The 20,611-nt window shown below is 38.2% G+C and overlaps 1 protein-coding gene and 1 long non-coding RNA gene across 9 annotated transcripts in view; one reads left to right on the forward strand and one right to left on the reverse strand.

Moving 5' to 3' along the window:
• The window catches only part of LOC124186166, a 155,320-nt gene that overhangs the window by 83,997 nt on the left and 50,712 nt on the right, over positions 1-20,611 (reverse strand). For all 8 annotated transcript variants that reach the window (XR_006871581.1, XR_006871578.1, XR_006871580.1 and 5 more), the window contains one exon: positions 4,517-4,684. This is a non-coding gene — a long non-coding RNA (uncharacterized LOC124186166). The remainder of the gene's footprint in view (positions 1-4,516; positions 4,685-20,611) is intronic.
• LOC124186164 (B-cell receptor CD22) overlaps positions 1-20,611 on the forward strand; it is a 113,999-nt gene that overhangs the window by 48,493 nt on the left and 44,895 nt on the right. Inside the window, exons 2-5 of the mRNA XM_046577614.1 lie at positions 5,512-5,644; positions 17,744-17,958; positions 18,493-18,603; positions 20,079-20,297. Of these exons, the coding sequence (XP_046433570.1) occupies positions 5,512-5,644; positions 17,744-17,958; positions 18,493-18,603; positions 20,079-20,297 (678 nt within the window). The remainder of the gene's footprint in view (positions 1-5,511; positions 5,645-17,743; positions 17,959-18,492; positions 18,604-20,078; positions 20,298-20,611) is intronic.

Consider the following 20,611-nt stretch of genomic DNA (forward strand, 5'->3'; position numbering starts at 1 on the left):
CTAGGTTTTAGTCGACATTAATGCTATTACCTGGTAAACAAATACACGTCATCGTACCAGTCGATCTAGACGAATTACAATTCTTCTGAATAAAAAAAAAAGCCAGATTTCGAAGGTGTGCAATTCGTCTAGTTTGACTGGTATCGTGATGTTGATTTTTTTTTCAGATAGTAGCACTAATTCCCACTAAAACCTAATGGTTGCAAATTTTTTGGAACATTATTACTCTTACAATAAAATATATACAGGCAAAAAAAGTTTTTTCCATGTTATTTCCATGAGAAATTAAGCAATTGTTTTTTAATTATTTGAATTTAATTTGGTGGGTGGGGCGGAAAAAGTTCGTCAACACCCGTAATACAGCCATTTCAGTAAGCTTTTCTTTCTCGAGAGAAGGTACATAATTACAAGAATCTTATAGCGGGGTCCAAGAAGCCGAAAGACAATCTAGAGATACCTAAAGAGGAGCTCGGTAATAAAAACAGTTCAACAACGTCAAATTGAGCGTAAAAGAACCTCTTGTTTGAAAAGGAATCTGTCGAAGAACCGCTCCACCATGTTTAATTGAAAGCTCGATAACCACCCTCGGCGCTTCACGTGCCGGAACTTTCTTCTCGGTAATCGTGCAGGTAGTTCGGGCAATAAAGCATCAGTCACGGCAGACTTAAAATTTAAAACATGTCTGGGGGCTCATTCGAGGAATTCACAAGAGCTTCGGGGTTTCGTAGGATTTCTTGGGCTGGGTAAAACATGAGAACTTTATGGATCCATTCGTTCTAGATCGATATGGCAACTGCCATCACCTGCCGAGTGTTTCTACTGGTTTGAGAACAAACTTGATCATATGATCATATCACTTCACGGATCCTTCCATCCAAGGTCAATATGACCACTGTGATCAGCTGCAGAGTGTTTCTAATGGTTTGGGAATAGACTTGACCATATGACTTTATGGAAGCTTTCGTCCAAGATCGATACGACGACTGCCATCACTTGCAGAGTGTTTCTACTGGATTAGGAACAGAGTTGACCATATGACTTTAAGGATCCATTCGTCCAAGATCGATACGACGACTGTCATCGCTTGCAGAGTATTTCTACTGGGATGGGTACAAGCATAACCAAATGAGAGTGAGGTAACCTGCACATACATGGAGGTTTTCGACGTCGGATGCTTCATCGGCAAGGGACGTGAGCCAGGGACGCTCGTTCATCCATAAACGAAGGGTACACGTGGTTAAACCGACGAAGTGACAGAAGTGTCACCTGCGTCTTGACCAGATCAATCATACAGCCCAGCCGCTCAGCGCGTGCTTTTGTTGGATCAAGTTTGTGGGCGGAGGGTCAGGACGGCCGGATTCCCGAACCCGTCTTGCGGATCCCGTAGGTGTAATCCCTCAATCTAAGCAAAGGCGGGTCCGGAACGGTTCCTTGTAGACAGAACCTCCGAAATATTTTGTCAGTGCACACAATGGAAGGGCTCGATATCTCAGGGGCGCGGCAAAGCCCTGCTTCCAAGGATCGCGTGAATTTTCAACCGTTGACAAGGATCTTTATCAACTCGCGTTTATTCTCCGCGTTGACTTTTTACAAACATCTCGAAAATCCTCGGAGGCTTGAATTTGAACTCGTGAAACTATCCTCAAGCCACGTAAAACTAATAACGCAAGACGATTATTACACGTTACAAGAAGTTCTCAGAATCATTCCTCTAATTGAAGCCCGTTCAATTTATGCCGAGTGAATTTACGCCAGTGAAATTATCCACTACCTCGGATCGAGTACCTGCTCTAAAACAAGTTTCTCTTAAAGTTCAGAGTCAAGATCTCGAACCAGATTTCGTATCTAGGACTCCCTTCAACCAAGTAATTTTCAGATTGAACCAGAAGGTCAGCATCAAGGTTGTCAAACTTTCGCGACGTTTCAACACTTTTTCGTGTTATAAAGTAAAGTTTGAACGCCGTTAAATTACAAGTTGAGACATACGCGTTAGTGTGGTACTAATGTACAGGGTCAAAAAAAAAAAAGAAAATCACGTCGGCGCTTGCAAATCGGTACCAAATGGTAAAAAAAAATTACTCAATTTTTTTGAACTTTTATTTCATTCCACCTAGTTTCCCGATTCAAGCAAAAAGATTCAACTTATTAAAAAAAAAAAAATATGCTCTATATTCACTATATGTCGTACTAAATTTTATTTAAAGGTTATTCGTAGGCAAAAAAAAAAAAATTCATATCCTCGAATATTCAGTGAGTGAACGAGGATATTTATCAATAATTTGAAGCATTCCGCTCAAACAGGGAGACTAAGGGAATGAAATAAAAATCTGAATAAAATTAGGGATTTCTTTTTCACCATTTCGAACTGATCCAACAGGTTCTACCATGAGTTTTTTTTTTATTTGTTAACCCCATATAAGGACCACCTTGATACTCGTGTACGGCATGAATATTCTGTCGGTAAATCTTCTGTGCTAGAGAAAAAGAAAAAAAAAAAAGAAAAAAAACTAGGGCTGCAGCTTATTAAATTCTCGGCGGAAGTTATTTCCCTCGCATATCGGCCCATCCTCGACCTGTCATCGGCACGTAAACTAGCTCCGCAGCTTCATTAACCGCGAAGCGATGGCTGACTTCAAGGTTAATGAAATGAAGACGACGTGGTTACGGTGGCAGGGTCGAGCTAGGAACTGAAATCAATGACGGTCGAGAAGTTATGTCGGTACTTCCATCCATAATGATAAGCTCCTTGGGCTCGTGAACCGGTGAAGAGCCCTCTTCAGTGGTCGGGTTAAGTTGGGCGTCAGTCTTCCGCGTGGAAGTGTGGAAATCCATTCGACAAGTTTCGAACAGATCGAATAAGTTTAACGGTAGACTTTAGTACCAAAATTAACGGGATTAGAGTTCGGAACCGAAAACTGAAGTTAATCGAGTTGATTTCCGTTGACAGAATCTCTTCTCAGGTACTTCGGTTAAGGGGAGGGTTTAAAATCATACCGATGTTTACAAGTTCTTTCTTTTTTTTTTTTTAAAAAAAGAAAAAGAAAATGAAAACACTTGGAGCAATTTGAGTTTAAGGGCCCTGTTATTTATAGTTTTAAGGACTTTTTAGAATTTTTTCATTCAAATTAATAACAAAACAAGTATCGAACGACCACATTTTCAATCCGGTGGCACAGATTCCTTGGTCAATTTTCATCCGATACGATTTGAAATTTTGACACAAACTTTAAAAATTGTTTATCGATTCGAGCTCTTGCCTGGGTTCTTGAATTTCAATCCCAACATTTTTTTTAGCAATTTTTTGATCCAGAATTGAAATTTCTTGTTCATAATCGTATATCTTTGGGAAAAATTGTTTTGTTTTTAATAAATCCTCCATTTTATTATTAATTTCAATAAAAAAAATTCTATAATATTCTTGAAATTATAAATAATAAAGCTCTCAAACTCAAATTGCTTCGAATACTTTCATTTCGTTAAAAAAAAAAAAAAAACTCCCAAGACAGTAATGATTTTTAACCTTCCCTCCTTCCCTCAATATCAGCTTTACAAGGACTATCCAATCTTTGTAGATACCGTGTAATTTTTATATTTTATTTTTCATCTCATACTCGTAAAATTTCTTCAATTTTCACGGAACAAGTCTCATCCTAACAGGAGATCATGGTTTGTAAGTTCGCTGTCAGCGGGAGCTTCAATAACATCTTGAAATACTGTTTTCAAAAGTGTCGGAAGCTCTCAAAGCGAACGGAGACATAATTTCGGGATGATCAGGTGCGAGCGGTAGTGTGTGCGTGTGTGCGTGTGTACGTCACTACGTCGTTAAGACGGCCAAGTGAAGTAGAGAGAGAGGAAGAGAGAGAGAGAGAGCAGTAATCCTCTCGGCGAACCCTTAACTTTAGACAGTAAATTAATTACCCTACTCTTCGAGCAGGTTAATTATTAACGAGCCTGTAGTAAGTGGAGTGTGAACATTTTACGCCTCCGTAACGAGCTTTGCCTACTATCCTCGCCTTTCCTACTTAGGACTACTTCACTCCACTTCTCGCATCACCTCGTTCTGGATCTACGGAGACCAAAAATAGATCCTCGAAGTATCGCCCCTCGTCTTCGCGCAGCTGTAGATCACTACTCCACCCTCTTATATATATATATATATATATATATGTGTGTGTGTGTGTGTGTGTGTGTGTGTGTGTGTGTGTGTGTGCGCACCCTCTCATAGAAGTCCCGATAGGCTATCGCCCTGACTGACGCTTCGCACACTTTTTACTCCAGTCAAGTTTTTCAACGCTCGTAAAAACCTTACACGGAAGTTTTACTCTCGTCGATGATACGCGTTTCAAATTATTTCGTTGGTAATTGCGACGATACTGTACGATTTTTTTTTTTTTTTCTCCCATATTTATCGGACTCCGAACACTGCCGCTGAAATGTTTTGACGTTCTGTTTCACGCTCACTTAATGCCACCCAGTGGGAATCATTAATGATTAACTACTCGAGTGAAATAATTACCTTCACCAACTACACGCCGTATTAATTTTGCGTGTCTACTAAGCGTAGTCGAGGCTCGACGTCTCTGATCGGTTGCGATGAAAAACGATGCATCCAATCCTGAACGGTTACGTAGATCATCTTCGATATTTATCTTCGATCAGTGTCTTGGGGTAGATTGCCATTGACCTGCAACAAAAGAAGAAACAAAACAATTTTTTCTTCTCCTTCTTATTGTTACGTGTAATTATAATGTATTTGACGCTCTTGAATCGAAATATAGTAGTAAAAAATATGTACCACGGATACTTTTCACGTTTAAGGTTGGTTTTTTTTTTAAATTACAACCAGACGCTAATCATAGCAACAATATTTGCTGAGAAAGAATTAGAAAGCTAAGAAGCATAAAAATCGTCAGAAAATCTATTTACTAGTATAATTCTAATTATTTTGCAGTTTTATTTCTTTTCATATCATCGATTGGAGTTTCACGCCAAATCTCTTCTCTATCTAATTTCATCTTCAAAATCTCTTTCTATCAGTTCGAACTAGTTTTGTGCGTACAGATACTATCCAAATAGATTAAAATAGTGTAAATCCAAAAAGAAAACACAGCAAATTCTGAATGTTTAATAAACAATTAAAAAAAAAAAAATCAAATCAAAAGCAGATATGGATTCGAAACATTAAAACCTTAGTATCTATAATGTATCTTTTTTTTTTTTTGTTTTTCAGAAAGGGGATTTCAGTAAAATTGTCGACACTTAAAATTAGTATCCGAAAAAATAATTTGGTGTTGGAAAAAATGTCTACCTTAACTGCAAATGGAAATTCAGTGGTGAAATTTGATTTGCATCCTGTTAATTTCAGCAGTCGCATAAAATATTCGCTCTAAACTCTGGCGGTATTTTCTGACAAATTTCGAAGCTTTTCTGCGCCACGTCTGGTCTATAATTAAATCAATTGATTCGCACGAATGACTGTAATTGAAATGGATATTCTCCTGAATTTTTCAGTGCCGGCGAAGCTGATTTGGGCGGTCGAGGGTGACCACGTTGAGTTACCCTGTGACGTGACGCCGCCGAGACCGACGGATTCCGTCAGCATGGTCCTTTGGTTTAAGGATGACTCAGGAATTCCTTTGTACAGGTAAATATCCGCGATCTTAAAGCTGAGGTGATTAAGTTCTCTCAAATTGTACGCGTTCAGGACGAAGTTACGATGTTCCCGATTTCACTGCTCCACTTTCCTTCGCTCCATAAGTGCGAATATTCAGGTCGAATCAAATTCCGAACGTGATCGTAAGAGACAAAAAAAAAAAGGGTCGAAACAAAATATTGCGATCAGGTCGAAGCAAAGCTTTTATATTGAAAATAATAACCGTTTAAGACGGGTTATTTTTAGTTTTTAGTTTTTAAATCTTGCGGTTAAGATGGATCAACATGGCGAACGACGCGAATTCTGCAAAGTGGAAAACTTTCTCGATCCAGAAATTACAATATTTTTTCAAAAATATCATGAATAATCATTAAAGATTTGAAAATATGGGTAGGGGTAAAAAAAAAAAAAAAAAAAAAATAGAATTGCTGTTCAGACTATCGAATTTTCATAGACGCGAAAATCTTGTTCGTGGAATTTAAAAATCTGGAAAGTCCAAGTATAGAAAATTGTAAATAGAGAAAGTCGAAATACAGAATGACAAAATATATAAAGGTCAAAAAATAGAACGACAAAATCGAGAGGAATTCTGTCGATTCTAAAGTTTTAGCATTCTACGTTCTGACCTTTCTAATCTTTTACTTTTCCATACTTCGACTTTCGCGATTTTTAAATTATGGATAAATCAAGTGTTCCCTTTTTTAAAAAATCTTTACCGCGGCCCTTCGATTTTTCGATCTTCCTATACCTTCACCCCCACCATAAATATTATATATCATACCCAGATGAATATTTCAACTCGAAATCCTGGGCTTCTAATTGGACTGTTAAATTCCCGTATGCAAATTTTGATGTGTTTAAGCCCGTGTGCTATGTGATTTTGTTTCAGTTTTTATTAATTTCTCTCTCTCTCTCTCTCTCTCTCTCTATGTAATTCGAGGTAAATGATACCCGTGTGTGGTACGCAGGTACATATGTACCTACAATATGTAGAGAAACGAAGCGAGCAAGCTGCCGCGCAACGTTGAATATTCACTCGGGGTTAATGCAGGTGAGTTATTAACCCACGAAATACAGAACTCAAATCCATATTATAATTCAATTTCGTGAAATGGAACGCGAATATTTACGCTTACGTGAAACCAATAATTATTCCGTGCCATGTCTGTTACTTAAGCGTGTTTATGCGACTCCGTATTAGCTTCTATTGCGGCATGCGGGAATATTTCATTCAACCCTGATATCCTACATTTTGTTGCATCGCTGCATGCAGTCGCTAATCACGAGTTGTTGTATGCGTTTGTAACGGTTTGTTGTAGATATCGAGAATACAATTAAAATTTGAAATGAAAATCAAACAATCTTTTTTGCTCTTAAAATTCTCTTCAGAAATATTCGTGTGTTGTGTTTTTTTGTTTTTTTTTTTTTAATTCAAAAAAAATTTTATCCAGGATGTTTAAATATTTTTTCTTCGCAATTTACCGTTTGCGAATGTTTTTTATTTCAGTCTTTAATAATTCGAGGCAAGATGGATTTTTCAATTGTCTAATTTCGTTTAGAAAAATCTCCGCAAACAACTGTAAGAAAATTTCGATGTACCGCAAGAATAAATGTGTGAACAGTAGCAAATAGTTAATAATCAGAAATATTCGTTTTCTTTTTTTTTATATTTTTTTTTGTTTAAACAGGATTTTATTAAAGATATTTCAAAATTTTCTGTCCGCAATTTACAGCTTTCACATGTTGTCCTTTACAGTCTTTAACAATCGAAGCGAAAACGGATTTTACAATTTTCCGAATTCCGTGTAAAAAGAACTTTCTAAACAATCGAAGAAAATTCGTTATACCGCGAAAATAAATTTTTCAACCGTATAAAATGATTAATGACAGTTGGACGAAAGAGGTGCATTGTGTTCAAACAAGATTTCGAACCAATAAAAATCGAGTATCGATCTTTAAAAACCAATTGAATAAAAACATAATCGCATAGATGTAATACAACGACACCTCTGAACAAACTCCCGACGATTTTGACGCACTGCATCGAATGACGTAGGTGAGCAAAAGGCATCGACCTTTGAAATTGGTGCAGGTCGAGTTGATTGGGGAGGGTAATGGCATGCACTCACTCGCGGAATCTGAAGTATGTAAATAAACAGCTCGTTAAGTCATGGAAACGTTAGAATTTCCTCGGTTCTCCAACGTTATTCATACACGATCCGTATATATATATATATGTATGTATGTAGGTAGCTAAGTATGTACCTGCAGAGCTGTAGGTATATTTTTCACATTTTTACTCTCTCTCTCTCTCTTTCTCTCTCCCCCGCAATGCAGTAGCCAAGAGATATTATCTCTCCGGTGGGAGGGAGGAGGTGGGCCAAGAGAGTGAACAAACATAAAAGCGTGATTATTTCTGAAATTACCTCGAGGCAAAAGAGTAAAAAAGAAAAAGTAAAAGAAAACGACGTGAAAAAGCGGAATCGGTTAGGCAATTGCTTAAAAAAAAAAGATAAAAGTGGAAATAAAACAAAGCATTAAATCCACCTTTTCAAATTTTCACCCTCACGTTTCTTTTCTTTCTTCCTCTCTGTCGGTTTGAATAATTATTTTTTAAAACCCACGCCTGTGAAATATATCGGCATGTAAATTTAAATATTTTGAAAAAAATCTCATTCTCTAAAATAATAACACGCATCAAGAAGCAAAGAAAATATAAAAATTTCCGTTTCGTTTTTATTGAGATGAATCAATTTTTATTCTATACACATCGAATAGTAACCAAAATTTTTGTTTGTTACTTGTGAGGTTTATTTTTGTCTTTTTTACGTTGACAAATAAGTCTTGAAGTTTTTGGATGATATTAACTAATATGAGTGTCTATTCAAAAGAAAAAGGAAAAAGCTTTTCACCAAGATGTGATGAACTTTTTCGTTATTAACTTTATCAGGGTCGGTATAATGAGAGCGCGATGAGAGATAAAAAGTCTACAAGAAAATAGTAGAAGTACGAGAAATATGAATTTTTAAACTTTGTTTATCGCTTCTTTTACATTTGTAGTTTACTATTAATTATTGGTTTTGAATAATAGTGATTTAAATTTAAAATAAAACCGAAGTTTGCTAAATTTTTATTTATAAAATGTATCCTGAATCCTAAACAATGTTCCGGTTTCTACAGAAAACAAACTTCGTCCAATAAAACTATTTATTCCCGTCTCAACCATAAAGTTAACTTTTTCGACCTCAAAAGCGGGACAAAAGTGGTATATTTTTCCCGAAAATCCAAATCAGCTGGTAATATGAGCCTAGTTTGAAAATCCCATTTTTCAAATAAATATCGCAGTCAGAGTTGACTCGGAAATAAAGTCCTGTACGTAACTCGGGAATAAAATTCGACTTTATTCCCTAGTGACATAATGTAGTATTCTTCATTTATCAGTTACATGGAAGAGATAAAAATTGGACATCTAGAATCCAGACTCAAAATGAAATAAAAATCGAAATATCATTCTTTGCCATGCCGCGTAACTTTGGTGCATGTGTTCATTGAATTCCATTCATTTGAACCGTCATATCGTTATGGAGTGGCGGCGATCAATACCTACGATAACTTTTCCGACAACTTTTCAATTAATAACTAACAATTATGCAAATCTAGCGTCGATGGCTGGGAGGAGGAACAACTTTGCCGAGTTGGTTTTACCGAGCAAAGTTCGCCGTTTGGATCCTCGATTAATCAAGGATCCAGTCATGCCGGGTACCTATTCTATCGGCGTCGTTATAAGCGTGGACCAATATGTAACATTCCGTGAAACGCGACCTCGAACTGTCGTTGTTTCAATCTCTTACAATGCGCGATGCGCAACTTTGACAAGTTGGCGAGTAACGCGGACGACGTTCACAATCACATAACGAGTTGAATCAACTCTGAGTGTGAAAATTCATCAGCAACACGAAACGATTTTGTTTAAATTATTGTTAAATCATTTCCCAATTATCGTATTAATTTTTTTCGAACGAATTTACTGGTTTTCATTGAAATTATGTGCTAAAATTTGATGAAAATCGTACAAAAATTTAGTCACGAAATTGAAAAAACGCACTTATTTTTTTTTTTTTGGGTCGATTATTTCCCAACACAATAATTCGCAATTCCTTTTTAGTCAATTGAAAAACAATAATTGTGGGAAGAGCTAAACTGTGAAAAATTTTCAAGACAAAATTCTCGAAAATCTATGACGTCGGTAGAAATTAATGAGAAATTCGATTTCTAAAATCAACCATTATTAGATTCAATCAAAGTGAGAATATAATTATTTGGTAAACTGAAATTTCTCTGAAATTTTTTTTGGTCGATCTCGAGAAACTTGTTTCAATAATTTCGAGACTATTGAGTGACGGAAATTTTTTATCAGTGTACGATACAAAATTCTGAGTAATCGCAAACGCGAAATGGACACTTTAGAGTAACAGGGATGATTTTTGCAGGTGTACGTTTTTTTTTTTTTTTTTCAACATGTCAATGGATTTAAAAATGTATAAAAATCCAGGCAATGTTTAATTATTCAAAACTTGGATGGAATATTGTTGAGTATTAGCAATACTAACAGAATGCTACTGAGTATCAACAATGCGATTGAAATATTCTTGAGCATTTGTAACGTTGATGAAATATTCTTAAGTATCATCAATGTGAACGTAATATTCGTGAGTATCAATAGCAATATGAATGTACGATTTCTGAGTATTGAATAAAATGTTCTTAAACAGTATTAATATGAACGGAATATTCTTGAGTATCAGCAATGGGAATGAGATGATCTTCAATGGTACAAAAGTAAATGATATATTCCTGAGTGTTAGCCATGTGAACAGAATATTCCCGAGTATTAGCAAAGAGAATAAAATTTTCTTCAATAGTATAAATGTAAACGAAATACTCCTGAGTAGCAATAGGAATACAAATAGATAATTTCTGAGTGCTTAACACCCTGCATGTAATATTCTGCAATAATTACAGCAATGTGGACAAAAAATATTCTTGAGTTTGAAAAAAAATTTCTCACGTTACATTCTGTATAATTTTAAAGAAACGTGTTAAATGTGACATGAAATTGGGGGGCAATTAGTGTAAAGTCGAGAGTAATCAGGAACGTCGAGAAAGAGAGAGAACGGGAATTGCCGTGAGATCTGAGGGCACGGAGTCCGGGGGTGTTTTAAGATTTGGTCGAATCGAGGGTATCCCGTCTCTCGGAGCGATCCCGAAGGAGAAGAAGAACAGGAACATCCGACACTCGCCCTTCGCCCATCGAAGCAGCGTCGGCTCGCCGCCACACATCCTCCGATATAGTGGACCTTCATTAAAGCAATCAGCTTAGTCAACGAGGCCGACAGTTTCGCTTCGCGGGCTTCTCGACTCTCGCGGATGCCGGGAAACTGCGTCCGGTGCTTTGGCAAAGTCCCTTGAATATTTAGGGAAGGTTACGAAGTAATGAATTGGATGCAAATTGTCGCTAATCCAATTTCAGATCTACGCGGTATAATCGCTGCTTGTAAGCTCTACATCCATCCCCTTTATATCACATGTACGTATACGTGTGTGTACGTGTGCCGTCAACGTTACACTCGTACATCAGCTAAATTATAGCTATTTCTAATCTAGCCGCATATTTCAACCGCTATTTAATTACCTCGTACATCAACGTGCCTGCTTACCTCGGGCTATGCAAGAGCACCGTATAAGCTGTCTGCGGTAATTATTATGCTTTGCGAAATTTCTTGAGAGGCGTTCTCTGACGGGGATGGAAATTATTAAACAATCTTCCCGATGTTTTGATCGTATTGTATTAACAGTCGAAAGCTTTCGCTCGCAACGAAACATCTTTCGTCTACAACGAGAGAAATTTTTAGTTCCGGTTACCGCTCGGTCGTTAAATATCTTCATTTTTTACCACAAACGAAAAATATAGTTTTAGGTAGAAAATGGAAATTAGTTTTCTAGCCGTTACCGGAAACTCTAGTATCCGTTGCTATTCTTCCTCGTTACGATCACTGTTGCTAGATTTTCTTGCAACCGTTGCGAAAATTTAACGCTCGTGCAAGAATAAATTGACGTTAAAGCTTTGTTCAACTAAAAAAAGTAGAGTAAACCTCGGAAACTGATTTTGCCTTGCAATAACCAAAAAAGGATCGACGATAGTGTAAAATGGTTACGCGTACCTCGTTCTTCGTAATTCCAACAATATTCAAACAGTGTTTTTAACGATACCTGTTTTACTCAATTTTTCTAGTTACTGCAACAAATGAAATTTTCCTCAGTGTAAAGTTAATTAATTGTTATCGACGATTTTACCATCCCATCAAAATCAATTCTATTCGAATTCTATATGAATTATCAGTGTTGCTAAACATTTCCTCGGTACCTTTTTCCACCAATTACACATTATCCGAAAAATTTGATGCTTTTCAGGAATGAATCGTTGACTCTATTAGAATTGTCTCATTGCTGTGCAATTTTAAAATTTCAAAAATTATTAATCACGTTATTTTACACAATTTATTACAATCGTGTTAATATACAGTAGTTTATTGTACAAACGCTGCGGGAGAGCTTATACTTTTGACGACATATTTTAGGATTATTTTGACCCTCGTACAAGGACTGGTTAAAAGCAGGCACGTAATCTCTGGCACGTGTAAGTAATTTATACGGATATAAAGTAACCGCTTAAGGAGGTTAGCTCAGCTCTGTAAAATAAATTGTGTCGTAATTACATTAATAGACAAAATTCACGGGTATGTAATAAATTCGCACAATCAATTGATTTTGAGTTCATAATCTCACTCGAGAATATTTTTGTCACACATTGTAACAGTCTGAAGTTGTAAGAATTTAGAAGAATTAAATAATGCGATAATTCCTTTCATAAAAATGTATTTTCTGATCCTGATCAATTTCCATTGATTTTAACAATATCACTGGGCTGCTAATTATCACTGCAAATTACACGTGCGGTTATATTTCGAAATTTTTGAAACATCGATTGGTAAAATTCCGTGAAATTATTTTTGAAATTGTTTATTCCATCGCCCTGTGAATTTCCAAGAGTTTTGAGGAATTTTTATTCTTGTTTTCGTTCTAGCCTCGTTAAAGAAAAACTTCATTGATCTCTCTTCAAGTTTCTTTATCATTACGAAACTTAAAAGCATGGAAATTAATAAGCACCTCTGTCTTATTATCAATGTATTCCTGTCCCAGCTGACTTGGGACAGTCCTTAAAGGAGGTGAAAATAAGCGGGACCTTAATCCTTCGCAGTTAGGTAAGGGAAAGGATCGAGCTGCCGGCGTGTGGCCGATGATTGAAATAATAATCAAGCTGGAAGAAAAGTTTCACGCAAACTTTCGGCAAAGTTGTCGTGACAGAAGTTGATCCTTGAAATTCTTGCTTCTCGCCTCTTTTTGCCTCTCCCTTAATTCCGAACTCTGATTGTATCGCCCCTTCCCTTCACTTCCTACCGCCCTCTTTTTCTTTCAATCGCCAAAAGCTACTCGAGCTTTCCAAGCTTTCGTTTCGTTTCGACGGGGCTTTTAGCAAATATGAAATTCGAGGGTAATAACGAAAAGTGATAAGCGAGATAGATAGACAGAGAGAGAGAGAGAGAGAGAAAGAGAGAGAGAGGGAGTTGAGAAAGCGTTTGAATCATTTCCGAGAAAGTATAACGAACCTAATACACCGAATCCCGATTTTCCCGGTTAGAATTTTACACTAATTATTACATGACATTAAGGTTCAGGATTCAAAACTGTATACCGAAAGGTTTATCGTGGATTTTTTATAACGGTACTAAAAATCTGAAAGTCTCTCGGAAAATGACATGAATATCATTGATTTCGATTTGATTTTTTTTTTTTTTTATGAACCGAAAATGAACGAGTTATCAGTCAGAGGGGTAACTTTTTCGGAAATGAATTATTCCTCAAATTTTCACGATTCTTTTCAATCAATTTGTTACTAACGACAAAAATCTATATCATATCGTAATAACTACTCTCGAGTATTGAAAATCTATTACTACACTATCAGAAATAGTGAAAAAGAATAACGTAAGAATAATAATAAACTCAAAGGTCGAAAAAGTTAACGCCACACGAAACAAGTTTTTCCCGTATCCCATGTACGATGTGTGCATTGCGTAATAATTTTTCGAGTATATCGTGCAAGATACGAGCCTTGAGTCCAGCAGGAGTTCCACTTCCTGGGTAACGTATATTAAAAAGTTGGAACGGTAATTGGAAGCTGAGGATAAATAAGACGACAAGGCCGTATCGAGCAGCGTTATCAAAAAGCCGAAAATTGAAGGGTCCGACCCGAAGCCGAGGGCGAATATCATCGCGAAATTGAATTAGCGTGTGTACCTAGCCTGCCAGCCTGGCATCCAGCTCCGGAGGATATTCCGTATCAATTTTCGAGGGTATCTCTCAAGTATATAACCTTCGCAAAGAGAGAGGTGATGTTTCCTTTCATTTTTGCCCGCCTTTCTTTTTTCTTTCTTTCTTTATTTTTTCACCTCCGTCCTTTTAACTCGTCTTGTTTTTTTCTCCCGGCTCTTCCTACGATTGCGTAACCCGAGGCTCTGCCGACATAACAGATATTCACTCGATATTCAAATACGGTTATTCCGATATTCCAAAAATTTTACACACGTGTATGTACGTTGCGTATTTTTGCTAAAACTAAAATCGGAGTCTATTTCTGAATCGTTAAATTTTCTCTCACAATTTTCGTTCAAGTCGTAACTGAGCGTAACGTAACGTTGCGTGGAGTAACAACGTTCCAAAGTGTGCTTGGGTTTTGAGTAACCCCGTGTAAGTAACGCGAAAGTTTCCGTCAAGTGTAATTGACTGGGGTTAACAGACCGCTTTGCATGATATTACGCGGTGGTTTTCTTTACGAAATTCAGCGAATGTCGGAAAGAAATTAACCTTGTGAACCTGAATGTTTTTCACCTTTCGAAGGCAGAGAAAAAAAAAAAATAAAAAAACAAATGTGGCCCTTGTGTCAGGCTCAAAACGGCGACATGAATCGCGCGCGAGAGGGTTATCAGTTATCGAGAGGTCCGTTTTTCGAAACCCCGAGATACGCGGTTCCCGAGGGAGCGGCCGAACCCGGCTCGATCCGAGGGTTAGATGCTTATGCGGCAGTTCTTCAACCGACCCTCGTCCTCGTCCTCATCCTCGTCTTCGTCTTCCGGGTCCCGCCACTTCAGCCAGCCGCCGAGCCTCCCTGACGCATAATTTAAATTTATACCCCGTCGAGCGAGTTGGCAGCCCTGCTTTAGGACGCAATAAAAATGATTACACCGCCCCGGAACCGATCCGCTTCTGCGGTTCACCCCCGAAATCGCCCTACCTTTTTTTTTTTTTTTATCATCACATCAATCCACTTTTTTCAAAAACGAAACCAGCAGCACGGTATTATTTTATCCTACAACAATTTTTCTTACGCTTAATTGTTTCGTTCGACAACTTCGCGTTGATGAAATCACATATTTTTATTTAATTTCTTTTTTTTTACTTCTATTTTTTGAAGTTTTTGAAAATTCTGGACAACGATAAACTTTGAATTTATATACGTTTTACATTGTTTACCGGATCTTCACTGATTTACATTGAAATATCTCAAGATACGGGGATGTATTTTTTTCTCTTTTCACCCACTTATCGTTCCATCTTATCGCAAATTGTAGATATTTCGTCTGGTGAACATTCGCTATGCAAATTTTGGCGATAATTTCATTCAACGTATCTTTCCAAGTAAATACAAAATCTGCTGACATGTACATTAATAACGTTACGCAAAATTGTGATTATCGTCGTATTCATCCGAGAGCGATAAAACGTGTGACTATTTCTTTTTCTTTCTTTTTTTTTTAACGTAGAATACGAAAGTATCGTACCTACAAACTGTATCACTTGACATAAATTGTTCAATCATGCATGTGAAAGTAATAACTCAAGTTTTATTCAGTCGATTTGCAATTCAAACGGCAATTCCTTTGTCGTAAGAGAGAGAGAGAGAGAGAGAGAGAAAAAAATACAACGAGGTGCAATTAATTATACGTATAGCTAAAAAAAAAAAAAAAACGGTAAAGAAAAAAAAGTAAAAAGTTTAAACGCTTTATCGAGCCAAGTGGGGCGCGGTGAAATATATATATATGGGGGTCCTCGAAAAACGTGCTGCTATAACTGGTAATCTGGAGTGTGAAACAATTGATGTTGCCCGCTGACCGCGAGGGGTAAAAATCTTGTAAATCAGTCAAACGTCGCTTATAGAATCTCGTATAAAATACTCTCGGTAGAGAGCGAAAGCCCGCGTGGAAGAGCAGCTCGCACCCCTGCAAGCACACTCTTCGCATAAACATTATCCTCCGACGCCGGTTGGCTGCCACTTGAGTAATCCGCCCACTCGATCTATTTGGGAATAAAAAGAGGAAGGAGCACGAAGAATAAAAAAAAAAAAACGTGACGAAAAAGAGAAGCAAAAAATAAAAAAGAAGAAAACAAAAAAAAAAACGAAGTCGACGACAAACATTCACCTCTGCGAAAAAACGGAAAATGTGAATGAAAAGAAAAGAAAATACCTACTCGCTTCACTTTATCCAGATTTAAACAATTCGTTGACGGAATGTGAACATTGCAATGTTTTTGAGAAAAAAAAATTTCATTCGTTGTATCGAAGAAGGTTCGTAGCTGTAAAGGATGATGGACGAGATGAATAAATGAAACTTAATTACAACGGCTGATTGATCGATTAATTGAGGAATAACGATTTTTTAGAAATTTACAATTAATCGGTCGATGAAACGGAAGATCGATTGAAATTCATGATCAATCGATTGATCAGTGAAATAATTAGTTAGAATTCTTTGAAACCATACAAAAATTTTCAGAATTTTATCACTTAACTTCAATTTTACTGATCTCAAAAATCATTGGCAACCATTTAATTATCGGTATGTCTGATTAATCAGTTATTGACGAAACGGACGATTGATTAGGATTTGTGATTGATCACCATTGATCGGTGAAACCATTAGTCAAATTTCCTTTGTTCCTAATTTAGCCTCGATTTTACTAATCCTAAAAATCGTCAATAACTATTCTGACAATTCTTTCTCCTTATTCGTAAAGTTATAACAACCATGAAAATTGTAACATAGAAATTACTGCAGACCTTCAGCGCGACGTTTGATATTAAATGGTAAAATAATTATTCCCCGATGGTAGATCGATTATACAAAGACTGGGATATTGAAATAAGCGCTTGAACACCGCGTAAATTACTGGCAAAAAGCCAAAGGTTCATCGATTCTCTTCATAATCAAGCTAAAGCCGTTCTTTTGTCTGTTTTCCATTTATTTCTTTTTTTTTCTCCTTCTTCTTCTTCTTTTTATTTTTCTTAATTCCCACCAACCTCTTCCACCGCTGTTCTCCTTCTTATTATTGTTATCTTTGTTCCCAGCAATCGCAATTTGTGACTCGAGGTAAAACCGCGGGGCGAACTGCGCCAGCAGGTAGGTAGGTAGGTAGGTAGATAGGTAGCTAGGTATTATAAGTTCCCCGGTGGCTTTAATTACTTTTCCAAATTCCCGCTGCCGAGTAGGCGACAGTCCTCTCGGTTAGCGAGTAAAAAGGAAATAATTATTTCTGGCCGTACGATGGCTGGCTGGTAGCAATTAAGGGACGAGCAAGGCGAGCGAAGCGTTGGCGAAGAGACGCGAAAGCAGCAGCAGCCTCGAGTTCACCAGGACTCGAAAACTCTCAAGTCAAGCCGCGAGCATTAACCCCTTTGTCAAAACCGGGTTGGGCGCATTGATAATCGCTTTTCGACCATACCTCGTCATCGTTAACTGCCAATTAACGCCCCGAAAGCTCTTGCAGCTCTTACCAAGGGCAGCCGCTGGTTTTGGAAGGGCAAACTTTATTGAATATCTAACGACCCTAAGCTCCCGTACGAAAGCTCAACGTCGATTGTCGTCCTGTGTACCACAGCTCGAGCCATCCATTCAATCTCGTTTCTTGTCGCAGCCTCGACGCCCGAGGTGGAGTCCTGAACAACTCCGTACACGCTGCCCTGGTCAACGATCTTGGGAAGAAGAGCTTCTTCCTTGTCGGAGATGGTCACCAAAGGGCCAGGCTCAAGATAGCCAACGTCACGTTCAACGATCAGGGTGTCTTTAGATGCAGGGTCGACTTCGCCAACAGTCCAACCCGCAACTACAGGGTCAACTTGACTCTGGTTGGTGAGTAATTTGCTTCGTTAGGTCAAGACTCGCGAAAATCGATTTCGAATATCAATTACCGACCGGTGCATAACTTTGTAGTCAATGTATCAACGCTTCGAATTTCATCATTTGTCGTTATTGTCCGAAAAGATGTTCCATGGAAATGATTCTTATAAGGTATGAGATCCTAAGATTGATTCTGTCACATTTAAACTCGATAGTGTGGTTTGCTACCACTCCTTTAACGTAGGAGGTAGACGCCTTAAATGTGTGAGAATCTATCTAAGGCTCCGTACAGTTGAACCCCATATTTTCTTACGATGATTGCAATTACTTCTGGTACATCCAGGTACAATTTAATTGAAAAACATTCTAGTGGTACGTTTCATGAGTCGATGAATTCCGTTTAAGAAGCTAAGAGAAAATGATGAACTTCGTGATCAGGATCTTGATGTCACGACTGGAAGCAACTATAACGTGATTTGAACCATTGACGACGAGCAGGTTGTAACAGTTGAACAAAAAAAAGGTTCAATTTTTCTATAATTCTAGAACAGCCAACGAACCCAGTGATCTATGATGCACAGGGAAAAGAAGTGACGGGCATCGGAGGTCCGTTTTTGGAGGGCTACGATCTGTTCCTCTCGTGTCAAGTGGCTGGTGGTAAGTATATGGCTCGTTATATATCAGAGTGAAGGAATGCGGTGGTTGCTCTAAATCATTGCTTGGGTTGGTCCATAACTCGCCGAAGTGGCGGTTGGGGGTCGAGCATGAAGACCGTGTGATGAATGAACCGCTGGACCTGAAAAACTTCTCGAATCCACAGTGGCAACGAGCCACGAAGGAAGAAGTACTCGATTAGACCAATGCTGTAGGCACGACGGTTTCTGGTTTAACAAAGACGTGATTAGCATAGGAATTAGTTCGGACTGTTTGGCGACACGTTTGGCAAAGGAAAGGTTGCGGAGCGTGGAGCAGCATTGAGGCCAATCGAACGTCCCAACGTGTTGTTGCGAGGAGACCAGAGTGGGGACGCGAAGTCCGCGAATACTCACCCGGAAACCCAATTTCACGTTGGGGCTTTGAGCGCAAAGACGAGAAACTGTTACCGTAATTCCAATTAAATATACTGGGGAGTTTAAGGTCCCGGGGCGATTTCCCCTCACGCAGGCAAAGCGGTATTCACCCTTCACGCCCATCGTCAGTTGACTATATACACCTCGGCTGGACAGTCCAGGTGGGAACCTCGCGATGTCCCGTTCAAAGTCAATTTCGTACGGGGCTAGGTGTTCTGGAAATTCAGTTAGGCGATCTTGGACGGGACGAATCACGATGTCGAACTTAAAGATACATTTCCTTAAACTATCCGCTTTACTTCCAATTCTATGTTCTCATTTCACTGAATCTCTATCAATGGAATTCTTACTTCGGTCCAAGAAGCTTTCTCACTCGGGTAGCAAAGGAAAAGGGTCCACGGGGGATGTCAAGGTGATCGCTTCTTCCACTGTGGAAATTTCAACGTAAATGTCAAAGCACACGAGCATTCACTGTAACCTGATATTGGTTGTGGAAAGCGATTCTTCACCAAGTCTTACAAGCATAGTAGCCATTTCCTTGGGTATTCGAAGACTGGCATCATAAAAGTTCTGGATTGAATTCAAACCCGATACTCCTGTTTGATGAAACCCAGACACTTGCAAGCATAGTGTTTTTAAATGATAAATGGAAATCAGTATCTCCAACGTCAACCAGATTCTACGCATGCTCAAGGCAATGATTTAGCGATCACCATTCTCTTTGTTAAAGCGTGGGAATATAATAAAGCTTAAGGTGGTCCCGAGAAGGGTCAAAATAGCGGATCCAATATGGTGACGCAAAATCCAAAAAGTCATTTGACTTTGATAAAACTCGGTGCTTGAGGGTTTTCGAGGTCGCTGAGTGAAAGGAAAACCTACTCTCTTTGAAGCACGAGTTAGAGTTGGGATAAAAATCTGAAAAAATAAGGGAATTCGTTTTGAAATACGTGAAATCGATTAAGGGGACGCGCTGGTTGAAAATAAAAAATTAATTTTTCGAGTACCACCCTAATAAAGCTATACACAGGAATTCATCATCACTATGAAAATTTTCTATTCCAGGTAGACCAAAGCCTTCGGTAACTTGGTGGAGGGACGGACAGTTATTGGACGGTGTTGTGGACTCGCCAATTGTCAATGGAGCCTCTGGAAAATTTACGGTCAATCAATTGTTCGTTGGAAGTGTTACCCGGGCACTTTGGGGAGCAAAATTGGAGTGCAGAGCACAGGCTGGACCCTTGGGGAAACCTGTCGTTCGAGAAGTTCCCCTAGATATTTATCGTAAGCTAAAACCCTTAATTGTTACGTACGATCAGATTCAAACTAGTCCTATTAATCAAGGTTACAATCATTGATGACAAGATTGGTGAATCCAACTGGAAATTGCCGTTTTTGTTCATCGATTAATCATAACAAATATCAGTAGGTATGATTGATTGACACTGGCCCTCGATTTTCTTACCACTGAAGGTAGAACTCCAAGTTTTATTCCTTTGGTCATGAAATCGTAAACTCATTGAACCGCGAACAAGCACTGTTACAAGGATTTCGAGAGGCTTGTTGTTCTCATGTTGTATTAGCATCTCATTGCTAAT

The sequence above is a fragment of the Neodiprion fabricii genome, chromosome 7 (genome assembly GCF_021155785.1).
Source record: "Neodiprion fabricii isolate iyNeoFabr1 chromosome 7, iyNeoFabr1.1, whole genome shotgun sequence".
Lineage (NCBI taxonomy): Eukaryota > Metazoa > Arthropoda > Insecta > Hymenoptera > Diprionidae > Neodiprion > Neodiprion fabricii.